The sequence below is a fragment of the Scophthalmus maximus genome, chromosome 6, assembly GCF_022379125.1.
Source record: "Scophthalmus maximus strain ysfricsl-2021 chromosome 6, ASM2237912v1, whole genome shotgun sequence".
NCBI classification, from domain to species: domain Eukaryota; kingdom Metazoa; phylum Chordata; class Actinopteri; order Pleuronectiformes; family Scophthalmidae; genus Scophthalmus; species Scophthalmus maximus.
The window spans coordinates 13,178,238-13,205,528 of record NC_061520.1 but is presented as its reverse complement, the minus strand read 5'-3'; the positions used below and the strand labels follow the sequence as shown (position 1 = coordinate 13,205,528).

The 27,291-nt window shown below is 43.8% G+C and overlaps 3 protein-coding genes across 6 annotated transcripts in view; 1 reads left to right on the top strand and 2 right to left on the bottom strand.

Moving 5' to 3' along the window:
* Positions 1-6,088, bottom strand: part of celsr2 (cadherin, EGF LAG seven-pass G-type receptor 2) — a 58,924-nt gene extending 52,836 nt beyond the window's left edge. For all 3 annotated transcript variants that reach the window (XM_035631140.2, XM_035631141.2, XM_035631142.2), the window contains exon 1: positions 2,304-6,088. In XM_035631140.2, coding sequence (XP_035487033.1) covers positions 2,304-5,850 — 3,547 coding nt within the window. In that variant the 5' untranslated portion in view covers positions 5,851-6,088. The remainder of the gene's footprint in view (positions 1-2,303) is intronic.
* A 1,812-nt stretch (positions 6,089-7,900) lies between these two features.
* Positions 7,901-18,320, bottom strand: capzb (capping actin protein of muscle Z-line subunit beta). 2 transcript variants are annotated; one of them, XM_035631209.2, is made up of 10 exons: positions 18,084-18,320; positions 14,249-14,338; positions 11,895-12,016; positions 11,393-11,506; positions 11,162-11,303; positions 10,513-10,629; positions 10,366-10,431; positions 10,086-10,162; positions 9,596-9,697; positions 7,901-8,689 (listed from the first exon to the last, which is right to left on the bottom strand). In XM_035631209.2, the coding sequence occupies exons 1-9, from the start codon at positions 18,084-18,086 to the stop codon at positions 9,604-9,606; spliced, it is 825 nt and encodes a 274-aa protein (XP_035487102.1). In that variant the 5' UTR covers positions 18,087-18,320; the 3' UTR covers positions 7,901-8,689; positions 9,596-9,603. The 2 variants fall into 2 exon arrangements, with proteins under 2 accessions (XP_035487102.1, XP_035487103.1); XM_035631210.2 differs by lacking the exon at positions 9,596-9,697 and having other exon boundaries at positions 18,084-18,319.
* Positions 18,321-20,846: 2,526 nt separating this feature from the next.
* LOC118309293 (MICOS complex subunit Mic10) lies at positions 20,847-25,458 on the top strand. The gene is made up of 4 exons (XM_035631229.1): positions 20,847-20,989; positions 24,923-24,970; positions 25,072-25,181; positions 25,283-25,458. The coding sequence occupies exons 1-4, from the start codon at positions 20,857-20,859 to the stop codon at positions 25,289-25,291; spliced, it is 300 nt and encodes a 99-aa protein (XP_035487122.1). The 5' UTR covers positions 20,847-20,856; the 3' UTR covers positions 25,292-25,458.
* Positions 25,459-27,291: the final 1,833 nt, after the last annotated feature.

The following is a 27,291-nucleotide window of genomic DNA, read 5'->3' as shown; positions in this document are numbered from 1 at the left end:
TTTTGCAGATATTTCCAGTTACTATCTAAATGTACTATTATTCTATCATTAGCAGACTGTCAATATTCACACATATATTACTTTAAGATCAAATATATCAAGATATTAAGAATGTACATGATAATCCCAGGTTATTAGCATGTTTGTTAGCAGCAGCATAAACAGCATTAGGAACCATGTTCAGCCGCTTTGTAGGATTAACCGACTACAAATTACTTCCTTATGTGAGTGATTACAATCATTTAAGTACATTGAAATATAGTTGAACTATAAGTGAGAGATTATGGGATGAAAATCCTGCTGTGATTGAAGATAATAATTAAATATTTTTATATATTTTTTTTTATTAATTTAATATTTTTTCATGAATTAAGATCATCCTAATCTGTGGATTCTTCGAAGGTTACCTTGACAAAACTGCTGCATGGAAAACATGTTAAACGTAGTGAGGCTACATTTGAACCATTGCATCCATGTCAGTATGAAGACCAGTGCTCAGTCAGAAACGATGTTAATCACAGTCCAACAACATACAAAGGAGACCATCAGAAATCGTCCATCATAAGGGGCCTCTTAAACAGCAGCATAAAGGCAAAGATAATGGGGGGACTCGGGAGGTCTCTGGAGGATGAAGCCTTTTAAAATTGGGGTCAGCAGCATCTACTGGAGGAGCTCATCTTCCTTCCCCATCTCCTCCTGCTCCGACACTCTAATGACTTTCCTGCTCTCATACAGTACGACTGTATTTTCCAAAAGATGTCAACTTTACACAACCTCAATTTAACAACCCCCGCCCCCTGCCTCCCTCCATCTCCCCCTGTCTCCTGCAGGGGTGCTGACACATAAACCCCAGCAGGTGCGGGACGCGCTGGGGAGACACGGCCTCTAATTGGTCCTTGGTGGAGTCACAGCTGTTGCCCCCAACCACAGCCGGGTATGAGCTCCAGCGCCTGCCGCTGAATAGACAGCTCACTATTGTTCTCCAGAGAGGCAAAGCACAGCTCCAATCCATAATAACGACAACCCACGCTAACTATACAGTTTCTGCTCCGCAGTGTCAGCTCATCAACAAACCACTTGATCTACACTTCCACTATCTCATTCAGTCAAATCAACTCAATCCCAGGGTTCCTACCAGCCTTAATCCTCCCTGTTCTTGTTCAGGATCTGACTTCATCTTTAACCTTGATGTCCAACATCTTAATAAGGTTTCCAGTTCTGTTTCCCCTTCTCTTCAGTTATGCCAAGGTCAAAGAAAAGGCAGATTTACAGCGGTTCACACGGCGTCAAATGGGCTCCAACCGAGGGGAACAGCAACACCCCCACCCCCACCCCACGTTCTCTGTGAGTGCAATTCAAGTTCAGTCACATATCTGGAGCAAATAAAACTCTGTAATTTGTGCTGGGAAGCTAAATTAAAAGGTACGGGGAACACAGATGGTTTAAGACCTGCAGTTAAGGAAGGAACACTGGCAATGAGCATGAAGAGTCCAACCGCCTGTTAGAATTGTTGTAGACCAACGTGACCCTTCTCATCCCATATAGAAAGTCCAAAACAGTGGAACAGAAGTCTCAGCCAGCTCTCATTGTCCGTCGTCTTTAAAAACACACTCAAACCAGAAACAGGAAGGGAACACTGACAGCTGTTAATGTCGCCCTTTCTGTCAAATTAGAACCAACAACATAGTCCAACAATGCAACGCCTAAAGAACACCAGCTCTTACGTTTGACTCCGAATGAACTTCAGAAACAAAAAAACACAATTAACTTAGGTCTTTCACTGTTTGGAGGGGGGGGGGGGGGGGTCTGATGGGCATTTACGGGACATGATCAGTCTGCCCACTGGAGTGTGGATCCCACAGGATGCAGACATGCTCAGACAAACAGCTAATTAAATCTCCACAATAGACAAGACAATTCCTTAATGGGGGTGTCGGAAAAAATGACGTGTGATTGGCACTGAGGTTTTTTTTTGTGTGTGTGTGTGTGTGGGGGGGGTGGGGGGGGTGGGGGGGGGGGGGGGGGGGGGGGGTGTAGTAGCTTATAAATATTCTGCGTCTGAATATAAATATTCTTTCATTAATACAGGAAAATCACTCCTGGATATTGAAGCCAAGACGGACACACTTAAGTCATAATCACTTCCATTAGTGAAGTGAAGCGAAAATGTAAATGAAGAGACAAGACATGTTAATGGAAATAGAGTAGGAACACAACTCTGTGAAGCCGGTCTTCCCTCACTGTATTATTTTTCACTAGCTGGGTGGAGTCTGCAATTACAGAGAGTTATCCAACAGTCTCACCTGACACTGAGATCCTCATGGAGGCCTCCAGGGGCCGGTTGTTATCCAGGGCCCGGCTCAGCTGGATCTCCCCAGTGCTTTGGTTCAGCAGAACTAGGTTCAGCTCGTTCCCAACCTCGAAGCGGTAGTGGAGCCGATCCGAGACGTCGGGGTCATGGGCAGGGATGCGGCCGATCACTCCGGTGGGGAAGCTGCTCGATTTGTCCGTCACATAGTTGTTGAAGATGATCTGGAAGTTTTTGAGCATGGGCATGTTGTCGTTCTTGTCCACAAGTTTGATGTGGACCGTGGCGCGGCTCACCAGCGGGGCGGAGGTGGCCTGGACCACAATGACATACTCAGATCTTGTCTCATAGTCCAGGTCTATTAATGCAGTCAGCTCTCCAGAGAAGATGTCCAGCTGGAAAACCTCTGGGATGTTTCCCTCCACTATCTGGTACATAATCTGTGCATTGCTGCCTTCGTCTGGATCTGTGGCTGATATGTGCGCAACCACAAGGCCTATAGGGCTGTTTTCTTCCACCATAATATCAAACTCGTCTTTCTCAAACACCGGGGGGTTGTCATTCACATCAAGGATTGTTACTTGAATGTTTACTGGTGTCTTCAGAGCAGGAACACCTTTATCCACAGCAAACGCCTGCAGGCTGTACACAGGCACATTCTCTCTGTCTAATCTGCGCAGCGTGCGAACAATGCCAGAGGTGGATTCAATTATGAAGTCTCCATCGCCATCCTCCCCGCCCTGGAAGGTGTAGAAGACGCGGCCGTTGAGCCCGGAGTCTCTATCGGTGGCAGAAACCTGGACTACGCTGGTGAACACCGACACGTCCTCCATCACAGAACCCACATAGTGGTCTCTGAGGAAGCGGGGGGAGTTGTCGTTGACATCATTCACCAGTATCTCCAGGTAGGTGGTGTCGGACTTCTGTGGGATGCCATTGTCCCGCGCGGTGATGGCGAGAGTGTAGGAAACCTGGTCCTCGTAGTCCAGCTCCATCTGTGTGGTGACAGCTCCTGTGTCGGGGTCGATGTCAAACTGAGGGATGCTGTCGTCCATGAAGTAGGTGATGCGTGCGTTCTCACCTGTATCTTCGTCCGTGGCACTTATTACGACCACCGTGGTTCCCACAGGCCTGTCCTCATTAATGTTGACGGTGTAATGTGAGCTCTGGAACACAGGCCTGTGTGTGTTGGCATCGGTGACGTTAACAAACACTTTGGCAGTGTCAAAGAGAGTGCCATCACTTGCGGTGACAGTGAGGACGTATTGGCGTTCCAGTTTGTAGTCTAGAGGCAGCGCCAGCGTGATCAGCCCCCCTCCACTCTGACTCGTGATGGAGAATCTGTTGCGGGTGTTACCGCTGGATATCTGATAGGTCACCACACTGTTGATGTCCTGATCCACAGCTGACACTGTCACCACGCTGGTCCCCACGGCTGCATCCTCATTCAGTCGCATGTAATACGCCTTCTGAGTGAACTCCGGGTTGTTGTCGTTGACGTCCAGAATAGTCATGCTGATGCCGGCTGAGGAGGACATGATGGGGTAGCCCTGATCGCGAGCCTCCACTCCAAAGTTGTAAAAATCAACACTCTCCCTGTCCAGCTCGGCTGCCACGACAATCCACCCCGTGCTGTTGTTGATAGTGAAGGGGAAGTTTGGCGTGGTTTCGGTGAGGCGATATTCCAGCCTGGAGTTCTCTCCGGAGTCTGCATCCACCGCTTGGATGTGGATGATGGAGTAGCCCAGCGGCACATTCTCCAGCACGGTGGCCTGGAATGGGGTGCTGACAAAAATGGGGGCGTTGTCATTAACGTCCAGCACCTGCACCGTCACCAGGCCACTGATGTTGGATAGAGGAGGGCGACCGCCATCCTGAGCTCTAATTCTCAGAGTGTATTCTTTGTTTGCCTCATAATCCAGGTGACTCACCAGGTCCATCTGACCTGTCTGGGCGTCGATATAAAACTGCCCCCTGGTGTTTCCGCTCATGATGCTGAAGTGAACGACGGCGTTGCTCCCTCTGTCCTGATCTGTGGCGGTGACCTGCAGGATCTCGGTGTTAGGGGTCATGTCCTCTGGCACCTGGACCACGTAACGCTTCTCACTGAACTGTGGAGCATTATCATTATCATCCTCTACCACTATGTGAACTGTAGCTGTAGCACTGCGGGGCCCGGGGTCGCGACCTTGGTCGTTTGCTTCAACTAACAGCATGTACGCTTCTACCTCCTCTCTGTCTACCGGGCCCTTGGTGCGGATTACACCAGACCTCGAATCGATCTCGAACACATCATTGGACCCGTTGCTGTTGAGGATGTGGTAAAGGATGTTACCGTTAACAGGGGCATCCCCATCAGTGGCCCTCACAGTTAACACTTCATAGCCTATTTCTAAATTCTCTCTGATGCTTTCCTTATAGTCCTGCTGCTCAAACACAGGGTCATGGTCATTTGTGTCACCGACTGTGACAGTGAGGGTGGCCATGGCTGTGCGCCGGGGGGTCCCGTGGTCGACTGCGGTCACACGAAACACATGGGTGTCTTTTGTCTCCCTGTCCAGCACCTCCACTGTGGACACAGCACCGCTGGCCGGGTCCACGGCAAAGAGGTTGTTGGAACGGCTATCAAAGAGAGCCTCTATGAAATACTCCAGCCTGCCTGCCTCCCCCTCATCCACATCCACTGCTTTCAAAACAACGACGGGAGTCCCAGCCGGCTTATTCTCTGCCACAGACACTTGGTACATTGGGGGCTGAAACTGGGGGCTGCTGTTGATGCTTCTCCTCCTCCTGCTCAGAATCCCTGAATCAGACTGAGCCGCCTTCTCTAAGAGCTTCCCTAGGTGGGCCTGCCTGAAGGGGCCCTGTCCCACACGCCAGTGGACGGTGATGGGGTCGACTTTAGCATTCAGTCCATTGGCTGTATCACAGACCAGGTCTAGCTCCAGGAGGGTGTCCTGCCTCCAGCACAGAGTCTCAGACAAAAACAAATCCCCCTTTGAGAAGTAGAAGTCCCGGCCGTGAGTGACTCTGCAGCCGACCAGGGAGCCAGGGAGCAGCCCCCCCACCGGCAGCAGAGCAGAGCCGGCCTGGTGGCACCCTGCGCGCCGCTGGCCGAGGGCGCCTAACAAACTGAGCACCTCCATGTCCCACCGAGGTTTCCTCCGACGCTTGTTCAAACAGTTCCTACCGTGCACATGCACCTCGTACTGGCTGGTGAGGAGGTGCCGGGAGCCGGACTCCGCGCAGTCCGCCACGGTGAACACGGTGAAGGGGTTGGAGCGCAGCGACGAGCACCGTATCGAGTCCGAGACGAGCAGCGCGCCGCCCGCGGGGTCGGTCTCCAGGAACCGCTCGGAGAATTTGGGAGCGAGAACCTGATCCAGAGTGCACCGTGCGCCGCGCTGCGCGCCGCGCTGCGCTCCGGCCACACGCGTCCCCGGCGCCGCGTCCTCGCTGAGGTGCACGACGAAGCAACGCGCCAGCCAGACCCGTTCGCAGCACCACAAAATGAACCACAGATCCCACTTGATGAAGTGCATCGCTCCTCGGGGTGTGTTCCTCTTCAGCTCCTGCTCACTTCAAACTTTCCGCCTGTGAGTTTCCCTTTGTTGCAGAGGAGCCATGCTCTTCTCTCCCGTCACTCCGGCTGAAGTGAAGAGGTGCAGCGGCAGGAACCTCGGACGGGGCCACTCACACACACTCTCTCTCTCACACACACTCTCTCTCACACACACGCCGGTGGCAACAGCAGCGGCAGCAACACCTCCGCTCCGTCCGCGCAACTCCGCTTGAATGGTGAAGAAATGGCTCCTGCACCCACTGCGCCTTGAGGCGCCTCATTATCATAAACCTGTGTGTGTGTGTGTGTGTGTGTGAGAGAGAGAGACAGAGAGAGAGAGAGAGAGAGAGAGACACACACACACACACACACACACACACACACAGAGAGAGAGAGAGACACACAGAGAGAGAGAGACACACACACACACACACGCAGAGAGAGACACACACACACACACAGAGAGAGAGAGAGACACACAGAGAGAGAGAGACACACACACACACACACACACACAGAGAGAGAGAGAGACACACAGAGAGAGAGAGACACACACACACACACACGCAGAGAGAGACACACACACACACACAGAGAGAGAGAGAGACACACAGAGAGAGAGAGACACACACACACACACACACACACACATACACACACAGAGAGAGAGAGAGAGAGAGAGAGACACACACACAGAGAGGGAGAGAGAGAGAGAGAGAGAGAGAGAAGAAAACAGCTATGTTGTGGCCATGAGTTCTGCCCTGCCACTGGTTATAAATGATAACTTCCTAAAAGCTTCATTAATAAACATTAATCAACTTTGGGTCTCAACAAACAACAACAACAATAACTATAGATAATGTTTGATCATGTTTGAATGCTACACTTTACAACCACCAATAGTTCTCCAGGTAAAGGTAGTACACTGAAAAAAGAAAATTGCTTACAAATTTTTTAAAAAATTAACTTGGTAACACACACATGAATTAAGTTGTTTGTTTTCAAATTAATTCATTTGAATTAATTTTTATTTTTTTTATTTGTTCAGTGTATATTCAGTTTATTTTATCTGTGTATTAATTATAGGTATTTTTGCATCTATGAGCACAGCAAAGAGAAAAACTGGAATCTTATGCAGTGGTGGCGCATAACTGCCTGAAATTACCCATTAGGTCATCCATGATAAGTCTGTGATCACCAAATGTTAAATCACGCTTTCTGAGGGTTAACTGGCTTAAAATACTCAATATTTAGGTCGTGAGTGATAATTCTTTCAATTTTTTGCAGTTTTTCATTAGGTTAAAGGAAAAAAGATCCTGGATCATCAACTTCAACCAAATCTGCATCAAAATGTGATGTCTGGCCCCTCCAACATCAAGGTTGGAGTAAATCAGTGAAGTACTGTTTGCGTTATCCTGCTGACAAACAGACGGAAACATGACTTCCTTGGCAGAGGTTATGAAAAAGAGACAACAGTGAAATCTTTGCTACAAACCGTTGTGAAGCTCAGCTGATGTGCTGAGTGTCAGTGACATCTAGTGGACGAACTGCGGCCACACAGGTAGAGGAGGCAGTTTCCACCGGCTCAGTCACGATTTATGCAGGTCACTGACTCACTTAAGCATTTTCTTTCTATGATGACATTTCATGAAACGCAGATGTCATCATGTTGTGTGAACGGGGACCTTCTTGAAACCCTAGAAGAAATATTCACACTGATCTGTTCACACGCAGTAACTGCCTCAAAGAGCTGCCAGCCTGAGTGAAGACTCCTCAGTCTTGTTTTAACTCCCATCAGCATCAAAAATCCAGTTTTGTTCAGGTAACGGTCATAAAATAAACAAATAAATTATGATGACAAGTGCTGTTAAATGGCGTATGCGACCTAAAATTACGTACTGTATTAGTAATACTGTACAAACTTTTAACAGATGGTTTAGAACACTATTTGGGGTAATACTTCCTGTTTGTTATTTTGCCCTCTACCTCAAAAGATTTGAGAAATACAAAATTAAAAATAAGAACTAGAGTAGCTTTTTACCATTTTTATTGTTGCTGGAGGCTCTAATACAATATGAATCATAAGCTTTACAAAATAAAAACAAAACAAAAATACAACAAAAGATTCCCGTCCAAAATGGAAACAGTGAAAGGTTTCCACTGAGACACAAAGACAAACTGTGACCCCCAACAAAAACAAAGTAGGTGAGGAGAGAGAAGAGTTCAATAAGCCGAGCAAAGGACATGTTATACACAGTGTAGGGGACTGGGTGACGAGGGTGATGATAACAGTCGATCCCCCATGTTTGATAAGTCTACACTCCCACTGACTGTGGCCCCATGCTCCCACACAGGCTCCCATGCATGCGGACAGAGTGGAGAGTAAAGAATAAAAACCTTCAAACAAAAACCGAAGGTGGCCCTCGTGTTGGCACCGTTAACAACGGCCAGAAAAATGACAGTTTTACATGGACAGTTATAAATTTATACAAATAAAAACGAGAAAAAAAACCTGACAGAAAAAACAAAAACAAAAAAAACTGAAACAAATAAAAGCTAAGCATTTTCTCCTTTTTTGTTTTTCCACAAAAGAACAAAAGTGTGCAGCACTGAAACAGGCATGGAGGGAGAGACGTTAAGAAACAGAGAAAAGATGGCAGAGATGAGGCGGAGAGAGTGAGAGAAATCAGAAAACAAAAACAAACAAACAAACAAAAAAACAGTAGCATCTCTAGGGGTTCTGTTTGCGTTTGAGTGCCTCCACCAGGTCGTTCTTCAGAGCCTCCTGCTTTGACTTGTCAGCCAGAGTCTGAACACTCCTGTTCGGGGGAGACACACGGAGAGAGAGACTGTCAGTGTCTGCAAGATTGATTATTAAAACAGCAAGAGAGACTGGAAACGTTTCTGTGAGTTCTGAACGAATACTGAGGAACTTAATAAGTTATACATTGTTATACAAACCTTCATCCAATATGTTTTATTACACACTGCACACATTTGTTAGACAAAAGAAACAAATAGTTACGGTTGTTTGTTGTCATGCAGTTAAATCATGTGCCTCACCTGCTTAGTGTCTGCAAAATACTTTATATCCTTTAGATTTTGCACCGTGTTGAGGTATTTTGTGATTTACAATGAACAAAGATCAAATGTATAGAATTTTACGTGGAAATATAAAATCAAAACAACAGAAATCTTTACTGTGATTCCTCTGATATTGATTTTTAAACAATCTCACCCTGATGGGGGTGAATAATATTTTTTTTGTCATCGCTGTGCCTACAGTCACATTTCATCAAAAGTGTTTTTCTTCTGCTATGCACAGAATAAGTCAACAATTTAAGAAAAACCTTATTAGGGAAACAATCTGGAAAACACAAGGTTAGTCTGTTGCTTCTTCACACAAACTGTCCATTAGATTAAACCTGCGTTAACATGCCCACACAGACTGCTGCAGATTGAGCAGCTGAGGTGCATGCATATATGATCATACTGCGCACACACACACACACACACACACACACAGAATCACCTGAGAGCCTGAACTCTGACGAGCATTTAAAAACCAAGCTTTGGGTTGTTGTACATAACAGCTTTAGCTGCTTCCCTTCTGAACGTACAATTTGAGAGCAAGCACCAACGAGGGACAGAGCAATGTTTTACCTTATTTCCTATTGAGCAAAACACACACACACACGCACACGGTTCTACATGCCAGGTTGTACCTCTGGCCCTAGTCAATGAAGATCTGACGCTGGGTGAGGACCTGCGACAGCTCCTTCTGGAGCTGCCGGTACTTTTGGTTATCAGGCAAAGACTCAATAGATCTGGAGCAAAGAGGGAGGAAGACAGAGGGATCGACAGAAGGGATAGACAATGATAAGAATGCCAGCAGAAACGTAAGATGAAAGGCAATAACAAACAGATAAAGTCCTTCTGGAGAAGGTGAGGCAAGGGGTTGGGGAAGTAGAAGGAGGTGAAGTGAATGCAGAAAAGAATGCAGCAGCAAAGAAGAACAGCAAATCCAGGTTCAAAAAAATTTAAATAAATGACAGGAATGAAAAAGAATTGGTAAGAAAATATCAGGTGAATGGAGGGAGACGCAGATTCAGTAAGACCAGAGTAATTAGAAGAACCGAGATTCTGCAGACCCTGGAAGTGGAAGTGCTGTAAAAAAAAAAGTTCAAGTAATCCAGACAACTCTTATTGTGTTACCTTAGGCCGTTGACGATGTCCTTGGTCTTTCCAAAGTAGATTTCATTTAGTGTGGAGCGAATCTTGTTCTCCATATCCTGGAACAAGAAAGGAAACATTATTAACTTAGGATGGGTGGGTTACAATAGTTTATACTCAAGCCCGATGAAATGTCTGCAGAAACTCATGTGGGGACACACGATGTTGAGAAAAAAAAGGAATGCAGTCATTTTACTGTGGATGCTAAGAATCACTGCGTTAGGTCGGCGGTCAACAATGGCAAATGAGCAGTTATACTAACTTCAACAAGGCGGCCGATGTTGGCGATGTGGGGTGAGGATTCTCCAACCGTATCGTCTTTTTCCATCTGTGAAAAAAATTAAACAAACGGAGTTAGCGGATGACTAGAGCACAGCAAGAAGCTCCGTCTGTGGTTCACCAGTTGTACCTGTCTTGTGAGGCTGCCGCCCAGGTTCATCGTACCGGAGCCGGTCTTGGTCGTCTGGAGCCACAGCATGACGGTGGAGGTGAGTTTGTAGTGAGCGGTACGACCACTGGACTTCTCCTGCTCGCACAGGCAGACCAGGGAATCAGAGAATAGTACAAACAATGGATTTTTTTGAAAAGTAACCGAGAACATTTTGCGCTGTATCATGTATCTGTGATTGATGACGGTGCATCTGCCACAATCACCAGCAAACACCATGCACAGGTTTAGTCCTTACCTTCCCTGGTACAATTACTGAAGATTTTAACTGTCAGGACTGATGGATTAAAGAAATCCCTTCTCGCCTTACAGTAGAAAAAATATTTTATTTATTTGATAAATACTGATTAATATTTCTTAAATCTCTCTGTAAAAGTCTAAAATACGTCATTCTATTTTGAATGAATGAGATTAATCATTTTCCCTACAACCATCGGGCGTCACAGAAATAATCTCATGAACCCTGTAGGAGGTCGAAAATGACTGTTTTAGAAGAGTTTGACTCAAACATTTAATATTTCTTGTTTTAACTTTTGGAACCTTAGATCAAAAGAAAAAAGAAAAAAAGGCCGTTCACATGTCAACATATTTCATGTAAACTGCTTCTCACCTGCACCTCCACCACATGGATGGAGTCCCAGCACCCTTTGATCTTCTTGGATCCATCCCCTGCCTTCTTGATGAGAATAACTCCTGCAAAGCCATGATCCAAGTCCCATAGGTACACAGAGGACACACCGCCCTCAAAGTACCTAGAAAAAGACAGATGTCAGAGGTCACAAGGGGACCACGTCGACCGGTTATTAAAAACTTAGCATGAGGCCTTTTCTATGGTACTCACAGGTCTCTGTACTGGTCGAAGGCGTTATTGGCTTCGACCTCAAGTTTCCTCAGGCGAGCTGAAGGCATTGCGCCATCTTCAATGGGTGGCTCATACTTATTACTCCACGGGGATCTAAGGTTAACAAGAGCACAACAGAAGTCAGTGTTAAATGTTTATGCTGCTGCTGCTTTGGCAGTTTAAATGGGCATTAAATGTCTCACTAAGCTAAATCATTGGCTTGAGACTTTCAGAGAAGATAAACTTTCACTGAACAACAGCCAATGTGGTCACAAGATGCAGGTACAGCATTGAGGCACGTGGAATTTCTCTGAATGTCTTTAAATTAGCAACATTAGCAACAATAAGCCACTGATCAAACCAGAGCTTGTAAGGATAAATAAGCAAAAATGGGTTGAATTAGGGCTGCAACTGAAAATTATTTCATGACCGACTGATTCATAGTTTAGCCTATAAAACCTCAGAAAGTAGACTGAGATTCGGGTGCAGTAATACACTTGACCTGTAGGAGTCGCCGTCTCGGTTGTAATCACAAAGCAGATAGTCTTTCCCCACCACCTTGTCCCGGGCGATCTTCAGGGGCTGGTCCACGGAGGAGAGGAGGTCCTCGCACAGACTCGGTACCTGGACACAAATAGAAAACAGAAATGTTTCAGCACATTAACGTTTTCTACTGCACAGATACACGAGTGCAGCTGCTGGAGCACATCTGGACTCCTCAGACACGAGATTCCAAGCGGTTCTCGTGAATTAAGATGCCAGTGGATAAACATATTAAGACAGCAAAACACAACAAATCTTTGCATCGGATAGTCTCCTTTTAAGTCAAAAATCTATTTTAAGTTTGTGTCTTTCTCTCACATTCTAGCCGCACTCAATAAGCAGACGTTACAGAGTGGAGCCAGAAAAAAAAATAGCAGCGGGAAACATAATATCTAGAGGATAAGGGGGTACAAATTACTTTTCACAGACTGATATGGACCCCCCTCTCTATGTCCTGCTGCATCAGAGCAGAGACACAATGGAGGCTCTGTTTTACAAAAAAAAAAAAAGCCCACACACATGTGCGCACGTGCACACACCTGGCAGCCCAGACTGGGTGAGACAAGGGAAGGAGGGATGACAAAACCCGTGGGTCAAAAAGGAAAGAATGAGGTGATTTCAGGTGATTCTTAATTGCCGTGAAGAGTTGGAGCAGAGATGGTGGAGCCTAAAAGTGTCCCACAGAGGAGGTGATTGACAGCTGTGATAATAATCACTAACAACCAGATACAGTGAAATGTTTGAGGGAGAGAGCCAAGGTCATAGGTGTGGGAAGAGGAAGGTGAGCAGGTGGGGGTCTCGCCTTTAAAAGAATGGATATGCCCACAAAACAAGGTGCCAAGCAAACTCTGGTTAAAGTGTGATTTGATTTGTGTCTGATTTCGCTTAATTTGCTGGACTCCAATGGCACGGCTCCTTTAGAATGCACTGAAGAGGCCCAGTTATTTCAAAATATACCTGTTTTGTTAAACAGAAAATTGTAAGAAGGAATCAAATAATTAATATAATGGTAGAAATTGTAATTGCAAAGAGAATTGGGGGGGGGGGGGCCACAAAAACTTCCACTCGGCACAATACGTAATTTGAATCTCTAAGTCCAACAGCTTCAGTCACACAGATATTAACACCTGGACAACATCAAACAACAGACTCGCATTTAAACACCACCAACAAAACCATATGCACACACCCACATTATAGATCTGCTGAAGAGGAGTCCTTTGACAGATGCCAGAGCTTTACTCTCTGTATTATCAACAAGTCAATTTACCGATGAATGAGCCAACCAATACCAATCCCAATCGGTGTGCTAGTTATGTTATGTTATGTTTCATTATCGATAAACCTGCCAATTACTTTCTTCACCAGAATAATATTCACTTAATCGTTGTGTCAACAATTTAAAAAAAAAAAAAAAAAAAATAATGTCCAAACTAATTCCCTAGAGTGACAACATCAAAGTATTGGAGACTTTGGAAAAGCTGTTACCAGGAAATTTTAGGCATATTTGCTAAATATTTTTTTACTTTAAATTATTAATTGATTACCAAAATAGATGCTAATTATTTTTTCTGGTGATTTACTTATGGATTAACACAATGTAGCTGTTTCCAGACATGAAGAACAGAAGCGGTCTGGAAAATGGGGTTCAGACATTTCCAGGATTTCATGTCTGATAAAAGTTTGCTTCACATGACGAACTCAGTCGGTCATGTTCTCAACATTTCTCATGATGGATGAGCCTGGGCAGAGCAGCCACTCGCTCACCGTGAATCTTGGGGAGATTTCCCTGTTGTATTCTCACATGGGCTCTCTTTAACATTTTATGGAAAGGGGGGCTGCCAGGAAAAGTTCCGAAAAATGTCCGGAGCAACATTTCCATTCTAATATACAGCCCCTCTGGAAAAGTTCAGGATAATGTCTAGACTTAAGTGCCTGTCTGAAAGCAGCCAAATGTTTGCAGCTTCACTATTGTTGATGTTTATGTCTATTTAAATATTCTATCGTCTTTTTTGGTCTACCCTATGTATAACTGGTGCTCTGTACTTTTCTCATGTGTTGTTTGATTTTGAAAAAAAGTTAATTTCAAGACTAATTCTGGAGGAGAACTGTTTCGCAAGTTCCTACCGACGTACTGAGTTATCTAATCCAACATACAGGTTAAGTAAACCTCACAACAGATGGTCTGTCACGTTTGTACTAAACAAAACTGGGTTGTATTCCCATTGGCTTTAAATGTTAACATCACCTGGACCCCGACATGGCAGCGTGTTTTGCCTGTAAGAAAATCTGACAGGAAAAACAAAGACTCACCAGGTCAATGAGGTCACTGAGGTTCTTCTCGATCTGCTGAGGAGGTAGACGCCTCATCAGGTCCAGAGCACAGTCCAGCTGCTGGTCACTCTAAAACAAACAAACAAACAAAGAAATGAACAAATACAGCTTTCTTATCAACCAGAGTACTCTGTGTCACAAAGAACAAAATGTCACAATTAAACACATTATATTTAACATTTTATAGTTTTGAAAACATATTCAGTTGTAAGAACTGTTTAATAAAAACAAACTGTGATGACACCATCTAATGAACTTCTAGATGATTAAAAGGACTTGTCCAAATCTTCCTGTCACAAGAGTCCTACACCGACTTTCCACTGATGCAAAATATTAGAGCACAGGTCACCCCAGGATTCCAGGAGCACTCCTTTTAGTTGTTGTTTTTTAATCTGAATATGAGGCTTTAGCAGTCTGTAAGTCAAATTATGAGGAAATCTTCCAATGTCTTTAAATACAAATTGTCATCTATTTGTAATAATCCCTCTACTGCAGATCAACAAGTAAACACTGTCCAAGGAAACACAAAATATTTGGGAGATACTTGCTGAAGCTACATATCATATTGCTGAAGATACATATCCTTTTCAGATAAACTTTGAAACTTTTCAAATATATTTTTGGGAAGAGAGCATGGACGACAATGTGAACTGAGCATCTGTATTTTGCAGGAAAATATACGCAATTATTGGATCAGGAATCAGGATTACATAAAAATGACCACACCACCCAAGTTCTTTTGCTCCACCAAAAGAGCACATTGATAACGGCCTGCTAAATTCTGTACGATGGCATGAGGGGAGTTGCACACCCTTGCAGGCAAACGATACTTTAACTGTGAGATTACATACACAACAGACAATATTAGCTCAGTAGACTGAACAGCACTCGTGATGAGTGCTGTTCAGTCTACTGAGATAATATTGTCTGTTGTGTCATGAGAGTATTTTGTGGAGAATAGACAAAAGGAGGATGAAAACTGGTTTATAAAGTGAAAAAAACTATTCTGTGTGTAAAACTTCCAAGCATTTCAAACCTAATATATAACCGTATAAAAATCTGTGATGTCAGTGCAGATATGGTCCATCAGCTCCCAGACGAGGCTCTTCATATAGCCACGGCTGTGTGAAATGTCATGTAGAGAATGGGCAAAAAGAAATGTTTGAATGTGGCACAGGTGGCCCGTTAGACAGCAGATATGACGCTGAATTGTCTTCCCACTCAGCACTCACTGTCATTTATGTCTGCAGCTCAAGAACTAGCTGCAAGTGTCAAAGCATAATTAAATTAATTGGACAAACAGCTGCTTCAAAGGGTGTGAAATCCAGGATTTCTCACCAGAAATTGGTAGAAACATGAATGTGTTTGGTGATTTTCCAAGTAACTCCAGCCCTGGTGTCTGACATACAGTGCAGTTACCTTTTTCCTGCCACACAAATCAGAACCTAGTTGTGTCTGATTGGGCCATTTGTCATTACTTTTCCCAACCAGTCTTCTGTTTATCGAAAATGAAGAATTAAGCTGTTATCAATTACTGCTAAACGAAAGGATGGTTAGGTCGATCAATCAACCATTGAGCTGACTCAGACAGATGTGGCTGCATCACATTCTGGTATGAACTCAGCTACTACATGATGGTTAAAAGACGCCACTAATGTCTTCTGATGCCCTTTGTTAGGGTTAGGGGCAAAGTGACACTGCTAGAAGATCAATGTGGGACCAAAGGAATGTCTCGGAGAATGATCAGAAAAACTGTAAAGAATCTGTTTGATGATTTGGTCAAAGTTCCCATTAAACTACAGTTTGTGAAGCAGTGGGCTCAGTCCTTTGACTCTTGCAGATCAACAGTCCAGTATGCTGTGCCCTGTATGTACCACCGCTTTAAACCGAAGTCTGTCCTTCTATTGTGACAGTCTCTTTGTTGGGCAAATGTTTCAGGATAAATCAAATGTAAAATATTTAACCAGGAACAACCTAGCCTGCATAGCACAACCTTCCCCCAGGGGTTTGTCTCGCTTGAATAAGCAGTAGGCAGAGCAGGATATTAGCAAACAGGGGAGGAAGAAACCAGCCACAACATGAAACTCTGGGGAATGTGTAGGAATATGTAGGTAGGTGTGTAATAGACCCTTACAGGTTACTGGCAACAGTCTTGATGAGATACCAGTCAAAAGTTATTTCACAATGATTCTGGTTATTACCAAATGTTAGTTTACTATCGTACAAAGAAAAAAACGCTTTTACCAACGTAGACCAAATTACCAGCTGAGCCAAGAGGAAACCTTCTATCTGGACATGATAAATTCACTCATTTCTTAATGACAAACAAACATATGTGCTCAAGAATGATGGCAGCTTAAAAAGCAGTATATGAAGGTTTTCAGGGTTTTACCACACCATGAAGAAACGCCGATACACTTGAAAACCATTCCATCAACATCAAAAAACAATAGCAAAACTTTTCTGCATTGCCACATAATTTATCAAACCATTTAAATTCACCTCTCTTTCTGTCAAATCCTTCTTGTTGGTTTGTCTTTGAAGACACTACTCTCCAGAGTGTAACCCCAACAAAGTCTACTTATGCAGCTGTTGGCCGGTCAAAGGACAGCGACATGTTTAAATGACAAATCCTTCTTTCCATAAACATTTGTGTTAAGGGCGACCCCGGACACGACAGCGGTTTCTAGCCGATGTCTGCCCGGCCGTTTCCTCTCCTCAAAAAAAGGTTCCCTTTGGCCTGTCTCAGATTCTCTCACACTCGATGAATCAGTCTGCTCCATCAAGACACCTGCGATCCTCGACGTGGTGTTTACCAGCGCTCAGGTCTCCGTGTAAACACTCGCTCAGACCTACAACCCTCGGGGTCAGCGTGAGAGCCGAGCGGGCGAGCCAGCAGGATGGATGGGGTGAGGCCCGGGGGGCGAGTGGAGAAAAAACACATGCGCTTCCCAACTCATACACGATAATGATACTGTAGTAGCGTGGAGCTCACTTTTATAAACTGTGAGAAAGCACCAGGCGGCGATCCATGATGCTAGAATAACTCAGGTTGAATGTTTGGCTTTTGTCGAGCAGAAAACAATACCTGCCCAATTATAGTGATGTTACAGGCACATACCATGAAGGGGTGGGGGCATCGAAAAAGACGTGAACAGTAAGTGCAGGTGTGATTTGTAGACATTATCGGAGCAAAACATTCCCCAGAGAGAGTTTTGGTAAAGAACTCGCCAGGCAGTAAAAACGGAGCAGCAGCGGAGGCTGACAGCTCGACATGGTCAGGAATAGGAGGAGCAAGTCTTATTTTAGATACATGCAACTCGGCGCTTGACTATTTTAGTGTGTGTGTGTGTGTGTGTGTGTGTGTGTGTGTGTGTGCGCGCGCGCGCGCGTGGGTGGGTGTGCGTGTCAGTGTTATATAAGGACACTTCTCCAACACTATTCACGAACTTGTGTCAAATCCAAAACATCCTGTGCTAACTTTGTGCTAGCCTCTCGCCCGGCTAAGGGCTAACAAGCTACACGCCAACAAGCAGCCAGCCCACATCGCTTGTAGCCTAGCTGCAGAGCTAATGTTCGCATCCGGTACACAGAAGTTTTGCACACCGAGCAAGTTAGATGGGCATCGGTGATTTCTACACTCGGCTCCCGCGCTGCTGCTGCTCCTCTCACGTTACCAACCAGCACACCCAGCTAGCCTCAGCATAGCTTAGCACGGCTAGCCGATACCGCTTAGTTAGCAGAAGGCTGCAGCCGCACCACAGCGCTCTCACCCCGGCCCCGTCTCTCCCAGCAGCTCCGTCGCGGCCCTTACCATGTCTGCGGCGGTCTCAGCGGGGCAGGGGAGGACGATTTCACCGATGACTGTACACTTTAGCTTCGCTGTGGTTTATCAAGCGCTCCGTTCGCCTCTTCTTGTTTAGCGGTGTGTTGTCTGTTTTTAACCCCCGGCAGAAGATGTGTTTTTTGGCCTCACCCTCACTGAACCCAGCCCTGTCAGCGAAATTCACTTCCTCAACCGGGCTACAGGAAGCAGGCTGCAGGCAGAAGAACGGGCCCCGGTTGCACATCCGGGTCACTCCGGGCTTTCTCCGCCGCAGCCAATAGCGAGGGAGCAACAAATGCATTGCCAAGTATGGAGAGGGAGGAGTGGACCCGTGCGTGTGCAGTAAATACACAAGTGCACAGAGGGAGCGTCATGAAATTCCTGTTTTACCATCGAAGACTGGAAAGTGATATGAATGTCAAACAAAAGCACACAAAGCAGGCGCCTCCTGCTCCTATTTCAAAGACTTATTTAAGTCTCCTGCAAATCTTGATAGTATATATATTTTATGTGGGTCATGTCATTTAGTGTCATCGTGTGTTACTAGCAGTGATCATCATTTGATTAAAAATGAATTGTTTAAAAAACATGTTAAGTTTCATTTATTATTTTTTTTAATCGGTTATTCTCAAAAAAATGAAAGCAAAAATAAAATAGAAACTAAAAGCTCAGGTTTTATTTATTTTATTTTCATTAATACTGTCATTTCTCCTTTATTTAAATGCTTATGCCCTCTTGGCTTTAGTTTTGTAGTTGTTTTTTTCTCAGCTGAATGAAATATGACTTACTTACAGGTGTAATGAGGAGGCAAATATTGTTAGTCAGGTCTGTGTGTATCGATGATAATCAAAAGTGTTTATGTATTTTTTATTACTACACTCAAATCTTTCACCTCCCCTTTGGTTACAGCTGCTCCCCCAGGATGAGCTACATTTTAATGACAGTCCTAATTGCATTTCAGCAGAGCTGCAGAACCATATCCTTGTATGGTAAATGCATTGCATGCTATTTTTCAGGGAACGAAAGACTAAATTCAAGGTTTTTATTGTGGACAGAGTCTCTTGCAGATCATTTTATTCAGCTGTTGGCTACTCTCACAGTTCAGACCACATGAGTGAAGTCTTTGCCATACACTTCAGGGTAGGGCACTTCCTGTAAAGGAAGGGGCCATTTCTTATCACTTCCAATTGTCTGGGTTAATATTTTACTGTGACTAAATGCAATTTCTCAGGGGGTTATCTATCACAAGCATAGATAAAAGATCTCAAGGTATCTCAGGGGGAAAAAGCATGAGCAACTGACCTATTTACAAAGGGTTTTTTAAGAATATCCATATCAAAGCTCTCATAGTATTGTATGAATGTGCTTTTCCCCCCCTCTGAATCCATGGGCATCCTTGATTGTTTGTAAATAGGAATCTTGCCTATAAACCCCACCAACATCTGCACATTATTGGTTGTGTGGGCAGCAGTACTTTGACTTTCAGCAGTCTGCTGGAATTTCATGAAAAAAGGACAAATCCAGATACAATCCTGAAAACAATCAGTGGGATTAGGAATGCATGAAGTGGGTTTTTTTAACTGCACATTTTGATTAAAAGATGGTGTGGTTCACTTTCTTTCCCAAAATATGACAAATCTAGATGATAGTCCAGCTGAATCATATTACAGAGTTAATCCAGTTGCAGATATTCTCAACAGATGTTATTATTATTGCCTGTGTAACATTATAATTTCATTTATTTATTCATCCTTTATTTGTCCAGGGAGGTCCCATTGAGATCTCTTCTGCCAGGTAGTCCTGGTTAAGATGGGCAGCGATGAAAAACAAGCAGGAACCAATAATACAAAAAAACAGCAAACAGACTAAAGGACAGAACAGACAGAAACACATGCGAATAAATGGCAAAAATGAATTCTGGAAAATAAAAAGCACATGTTAAAAGCAATGACATTGTTCTCTGAAAATTTAATCAACTCTTTTAAACAAGAGAGTGTAACGATTCCAGGTTTAAACTTTCTTGCAGCTCATTCCAAGCTTGTGTTGCATAAAAGCAAAAGACAGATTTACGCATCTCTGTTGGGGTTATAAATGTGAACCCCTTTAGTTTTCTGTTCAGAGTTGTGAGTGTATTTTTTCCTTTGCATATAAAATACAAAATTAACATGAAAATAGAGAAATTGTAATAACAAGAATTTATGTATGAATTTATGTAGTATTAAATATAGTCCACTAATCTGCCAGCAAGGAAAGTGATGAAATATTACCCCTCTGAATACATAAATGCTTAGATTACACTTTAAAATAAAAATTAAAAAATCACAATCAGGAAACTGTAAAGCAGCATAATTTGAAGCAGGTAAAACGTTTATAAAAAGTTTATTTACAGCTTGTGAATATGCTTCTTTCTAAACTGGAATGTGCAGTAAATTGATTATTCATGACAAATCACGTTGGACTGTATTTCCCCACAAAAAGTGATGCATCATCTTAATTCAAAAGGAGAAACAGAAGGGAAAACACTGACCAATGATAAAAAAAAATTATAGAAATCCCCGAATTTACTATTAAAAAAAGAAATTCTAAATGAGCACTTGAAGCCGTTTTTGCCTATTGGACACATGTTTTCGTACTCGTATCGATCCTTGCACTTTTGGATAATATCTTCATGGTTGAATGCACTTATTTTAAGTCGCTTTGGACAAAAGCGTCTGCTGAGTGAATGTAATGTAATGTAAGATAAGAAGCAGAGACTAAAGGGATGAACGTGGTCGCGGTGGTGTTCACGCTCTTCTCGCGATATCTGGTGCAGAACTTCTCGTTGCTGGAAAACATGGCGGAAGAACACGGACGGAAATGGGACCGCTGCCTCGCCGACACGGCCGTGAAAACAGGTCATTCCTGCATGTAATGTATTCATGTAACACTGTCTGCTGGTGTATCACGGCTGGGGGGCTAACTGCGGTACAGCTGCAGGCGGGAGGCGAGGTCCTTCAGGGCGGGAGGTTCGTGTGACCGTGCTGGAAGTGACTGAGGTCGAACTGTAAACCGAATGGATAAAACGACGTGTTTCTGCTTAGTACGGAAGTAAAGTCTGATTTATAAAAGAGCAGGTGATGCACATTATAGTCTCCTGTCCTCAGAGTGTGGAAGGTGAACGCCAGGCGTCAGTCACTGTCTACTGTCAGTCACTGTCTACTCCCCGTCTGACGCGCTTCTTCCGGGTCTGTCTTATGTCCCGCCCCCTCTCCACATCGCCTCGGCCTAAATCAACACTTTACCACTAAAGAGCAGCAGGGAGCCCAATGCTCTCATTCATTACCAGCCATTCAGAACTAAAGCCCGTCTCAGTGGGCTTTGCAGAGGCGTGTACAAAATACCAGAAACATGTTTCCTTTGGCTGAGAGTGTCACACTTCAACCCGGGCTACATCCACACCAACCTCCACAAATATGAACGTGTTATTTAACCATGAAAAGTGTGTTTGACAGCAGATTCCAGCTTATGTTGGAGAGGAATCGCTCCAACCACCAGAAAATGTCTGAACCCTAATTTATCCGGACATGTGACTATTCCAAATCTTGAAGCCATTAGCCAGTAAACACGCGAAGCAGCCATTGTCTCAGTCCATATGCTACCAAAGACACCTGTGGATGGAGTGACGTTGAAAAGCAAGCTGACACAGTGTCGGAGATGGCCACCAGCTCCTATCTTCATCAACCTTGTTTGTTGTTCTTTTTTGGACCTGTGCAAACTAGAGGAGGATGAAATGTTAGCTGGACAGAGCGATCAGATCACAATCAGATCTCAACTTTGACACTGGAGAGTGGAGACGCACAAATACCAGGTGTAAACGTAATCAGTTTAAACTCACCTAGTTACAATCTGGATATTAAACATGTTTTATGCAAGGTGGGAATGGAGTCGAGTAAACAAACATCTGTATTATCATCATTTGCCTAAAGGCATTTGTAAGTGACTACATTAGCATGGTGTGAAGTGGACATGCTCCCTATATCTCTGTTCAACAAATCAAGTTTATAATTACGATTATATTTTCAAATATTTAGCAAAATTTGGGAAATTATCATCAAGGAAAAAAAGTAGTGAGAGAAGAGAGCGAGTCCAATAGCACAAGTGTCACTTATTTTCCAATCACCTCACCCTGGAAAGCGCAAATGTGACGTTCACCTTGAATTTCAATTTCATATTTAATATTCAAACACTTGATGGTAAAAGAAAAATACACAACACTTAACTGTTCCCAACGGACGTGGTTCAACTTACTGCCAAAACCATGCATTACGTAATAACACAAATAACGTAGGAATTTCTCCCTGAGTCAATGATATTTAAATTAATAGATGTTTGGTTTACTTTTGTTGCCTCTGGCCCTCACTCAACCAGTCCGAGCTGATGAAACAACACGGTGTTCCTGTGCTGAGTGGGTCACCATAGGGTCTTTCAGCAGGGTGTTGTTAAGGGTGTGTTGCAGGTCTGTTGTATTCGTTTCAGTGTTGGTCCAACACTCTAAATACTTAGACTGGCAAACAGCCGGTACCAAAAGACACCAGTGATGTCAGTTTTGGCTCAATAAAAGGTTTCTTGCTGGAAGGAAAACATCTGCATTGTGGCATTTCTATTAGCGCAGTGAAGCTTATTGCCAGATGTACCAATGTGTATCTGTTAGCCAGATAAACTCCGCAGCATATACTGTATTCTGCTCAGAATACAAAGTTCTTCTATAAAGTTGTTCTTTTTGTTTGTCAAAACCTTCTATGAAAATTTAGGAATACAACCATCTGCTTATTTTGTGTAGCATGACTTTAATGACTCCTCTAGCCCACTTATATATATTTAGTGCCACAGATTTTGTGGTAAAACTGTTGGAGGCCCTACAAAGGATATGCACTCCACTTATGAAGGAAGCTCAGGATTTTACACAGTAGCCAACTGGCTAGTGATAAAAGTGAAGAGACCACGAGAGAAGTCGAATCCAACTTATTTTAGTAAAGAGAACGAGAAACCAATTGCATGTGGATTGATGCTACAGAGGGAAACAATCAGCAGCATCCTCCTCAGAACAGGAAAAAAACAGTGTTTATAGGAAACATGGTATTCATGAGAGGAACTAGTGAGACGCCAGTTACCATTTTAATATAATTCACTACAGTCTCACTTGTTTCTTCTGATACTCGTGTCATGGTATTGATGTTCTGTTAAAACATACTAGTGGATCTTTACAGTATTTGCTTAAAGACGCAGTATGACGGTAACGGAACAACGTGGAAATTGGTCTGATCTAACCAAGTTGTCTTTTTAAAAAAAGGAAACAAACAATTACTTTAAGAATTTCTTTATTTTAAGTTATAGTCACATATTTACGTTTGCACTTCTAAAATAATACAGTGAAAATGTCTCCCCCAAACAGATTTTGACCTTTTTATGCAGCCTTGTTTTTGCTGTTGCCTCATCAAGAGTCACCTCTGAATGATCCTCTGTTGACTGATACACAGAGGATGATGACCAGGCTTAGTTTGTTTCCCTGGATATACACACTTCTGCATTCATACGTACCCTGTTTATGCTACGTGTTAACATCATGGAGAGACCTCAGCTTTGTGAGGCAGTCCTTTGGCACAGTGGTGTTTTCAGCTAAATACTAACATTCTAATGATAAAACTTTATTTCTATAGCACTTACCTGAACAATGTTACAATGTTACACGAAAAAATTATGATTTAGAAAATGAATGTCTCATTGATGCCATATGCAGAAATGAAATGAAGTCATGAGAAATAACGGAGTTAACCAGCTCTGGACTTGCCGACAAGACTTTTTGTGTTCTCAGGCCTGTGGGTTGTACAAGCCATTCTACTCCAGCACAAATGTTTTTGTTCTAATCCATCCCCCTTGGAGATGTCCAGTCAAAGAGAAATTATGCCAGAATGAGATGTTGATCTACCCTAATTTTTTGCCAGTGCTTTTTACTGTATTTCTGTCAGTGGAAAATCAGAGGTTTCAAAAATGCTCTGGCTGAAGAGCAAAGACAGAACGAGGCTGCAACAGAGCGAGGATCTTAAACTTGAACTAAAACCTTTTGTGACAAGGATGCAGAGGAGAGTGATTCTGTTCACTGATATTGAGGAAGCATCTGTTTATCTTGTCTGACACGTGTAGATTCTGTAATAGGAAACAGTTTGAAGGTTCTGGTTCAGGCAAGGAGGTCATGCTGCATAGCTTTCTGAATCCAATTAGGACTCGGAGGGGCCCAAATAGTTGTTTTTATGTGTTTTCTGTGCTGGCTGGTGTGCCGATGGGTGCGGTGTGGCCTGCAGCGAGGTGAAGTTAAGCACACAAACACATTCCACCTCGAGATCCCACTCTGGTCTGAGCACTTCTAACATCCCAGGCAACTTCTGTGCTCCTGACTTACCCTCATTTCGACCACAGTGTCAAGAAATCACTAAACCAGTTAACCTGTGTATGTGTGTGCCCTCTTTTACCTACAGGTTATTACCCCTCCTGCCCTCTGCCTCGTGAATACTGACCTGGCTCCTTTTAACTCCGTCCCCCCTTTCTTGCACCCCTTTTACTGTTTCTTTCTCTCTTGGACGTTTGAGCTCTTGCTGCTTTTTCTCTCCCTCTCTTTTCCCTAATGAGCAATGTCTTGCTAACTTCCCCCCCAACCTCATTACAACAGATTTACATCTATGCCAGCCAGTTTTCATTCTGATTCAGGCATGATCCCATTACCTGAGTACTAAAGTCAAATCATTAGAGTACTGCGATCAATCGACTCATACTCTTCTCCTCCTTCTTTGCAGTAACTGGCCTCGGTGTGGGCGTTGTGTTCTCCGTCCTTCTCTTTAAACGTAAGTTGTCTTTACTAAGGTAACCTGGTAAAAGCAAAGATTTTTGTCGGTTCAACTTTGAAATGTCATGTGTATTTTTTTTTTTTCTACTCCTCCCCGAGGTCGCACGTGGCCTGTGTCACTGGGTTCAGGTTTGGGACTGGGCATGGGATACTCCAACTGCCAGCATGACTTCAGGTCACCATACCTGATTCATGGACGTGTGGTTAAGGTGAGCACAGGGAGTCAGATGAGTCCTTTGTTCATTGGTTTATGACACGTTGACACATCATGATATATGGTAACTTTCTTTGTGTGTGTGTTAATCTTCAGGAGCAGTAATGAAGGACTACAGAAGATGAGGATTTGCCAAGGAACTACTCATCTGGTTTTGAGTTGTTTTTTTGTTTTTTGTGGTGTTCCTCTCTGAACTCATGTCCAACAATACACGGGTTTTTACCAAAAGTGAAGTTGATATATATTTAATAAAGTCATTATGGAAAACTCTCTGTCTTACCCTCCCTCTCTGTTTTTCCGTGTGCATGTTTTAAGAAGAAAGAAATGTGGTTTGAGGGTGGGAGGTAATTTTGTGTGTTAATGAGCTGGGAGACTTGAACTCCTGCTGTTTTGGAATGAGGGCCAGGTTTAGCATCTGCAGCCCGGTTTGAGAGTGGGAGGACGAAAACTTGCACAGAATGATGGAACAAAGAAAATACAGTCATAAATGACAAATGTACCGAATGTATACAGCGCTCTCGTCAAAACACTTCATAATGCAGCTCTCATTTACACATTCACACACTGATGACGCAGTAGCAGGAGCTGCTAGGGGTTCCGTGTCGTGCTCAAGGGCACTTTGACACACTTCCTAATGCATAGAAGGAAGGTTTATTTTTTTAAAAATTTGTGTGACATGAACAACCAGTTTTCCAATGTATAGATTTTGTTTTCTCTGACTATGATGATGGGTAGATTCCTCTGAGATATCAAGACAGGAATGCATCTGACTTATTCTAGACCAAAATACAGTATTCCATGTTTTGTAGTTGTAAGTTGGACAAGAGTATTTGCTGAGTTTAAAAATTGCGTCTTCACATCAGAAGGAATCTCTCTTGGCTGTCTGTTTTGGCGAGGTTGTTGTGATGGGTCTGCTTTGAGAGAAATGGAATTGTTTGTGCGAGCTGGATAAACGTGTGCATGCGCACACGTTTATCCAACCCCCCCAAGTGAAGCACAATCCATGGAATGCAGAGGAATGCCGTTTCTGGACTGGAGTTCGGTGTTATTGCTAACAGGTGAGTTCTGCACTTTGCACGTCTGAACATAACGCATGTTGTACACTTTTCACATCAAAGAAACCACTGCTGCATGCCCACTCTGTTACGCACTCACATTTTTCCTTCTCTCTTCATCACAGGAACATTTTTCTCAGTAACGTAAGTATACGCACATACAGTACATTCCTGCACACAACAGAATTAAACTCCTTCCCGTGGGTTCAAAGGCCCGTTTCTTCAACACGGGTGTACTGCAACGCATTGGACACAGAGTAACCCTGTCATATTTAAGCCATGTCACTCATCCCCTGTCCATTAAAATATTTGTTTGCAAGTGAAGCGTGAAACAGATAGGGGGAGCTTATGAACTCAAGCCAGGGTGAACACCTGTGAGCAAGGGTGCACTGATGGGATGAAGTGCAGGAATTGCTGTGTGTGTGTGTGTGTGTGTGTGTGTGTGTGTGTGTGTGTGTGTGTGTGTGTGTGTGTGTGTGTGTGTGTGTGTGTGTGTGTGTGTGTGTGTGTGTGTGTGTGTGTGTGTGTGTGTGTGTGTGTGTGTGTGTGTGTGTGTGTTCGGTGTGTGTGTGTTCGGTGTGTGTGTGTTCGGTGTGTGTGTGTTCGGTGTTCGGTGTGTGTTCGGTGTTCGGTGTGTGTGTGTGTGTGTGTGTGTGTGTGTGTGTGTGTGTGTGTGTGTGTGTGTGTGTGTGTGTGTGTGTGTGTGTGTGTGTGTGAGAGTGTGAGAGTGTGAGAGTGTGTGTGACACAGGTGAAGTGTGACAGGACAGCTAAACCCAGCATGTACATGTCTATGCCTGTCGGAAAAATGTCTCCACGATGAATCATAATTACTGATCTAATTTATTTACTCTGTCACTTTTATCTACCTTAAAGCGGAAATAGACAACTTTATGGCTTTAACTTTTCATTATGATTTAACCTGAGGTTGTTTGTTCAAATTGGCCACAGCAGCCAGGCGTTTGGCGTTGAGTTAGCTATGATGCTAACGCTGGCGCTAGTACCACCTTGAACCACTAGGGGCACTAAAGTCGTCTGTTGCCCCTTTAAA

What these genes read in the sequence shown, in the direction of transcription:
- LOC118309293 (XM_035631229.1), top strand. Translation starts at nt 20,857, where the DNA reads ATGAACGTGGTCGCGGTGGTGTTCACGCTCTTCTCGCGATATCTGGTG. An exon ending in CGACACGGCCGTGAAAACAG is followed by an intron (nt 20,990 to 24,922) that starts GTCATTCCTGCA and finishes CCTTCTTTGCAG; the next exon opens with TAACTGGCCTCGGTGTGGGC. An exon ending in CTCCGTCCTTCTCTTTAAAC is followed by an intron (nt 24,971 to 25,071) that starts GTAAGTTGTCTT and finishes CTCCTCCCCGAG; the next exon opens with GTCGCACGTGGCCTGTGTCA.
- capzb (XM_035631209.2), bottom strand. An exon ending in ACATCGGCCGCCTTGTTGAA is followed by an intron (nt 10,163 to 10,365) that starts GTTAGTATAACT and finishes TTCTTGTTCCAG; the next exon opens with GATATGGAGAACAAGATTCG. An exon ending in GACATCGTCAACGGCCTAAG is followed by an intron (nt 9,698 to 10,085) that starts GTAACACAATAA and finishes TCTTTGCTCCAG; the next exon opens with ATCTATTGAGTCTTTGCCTG.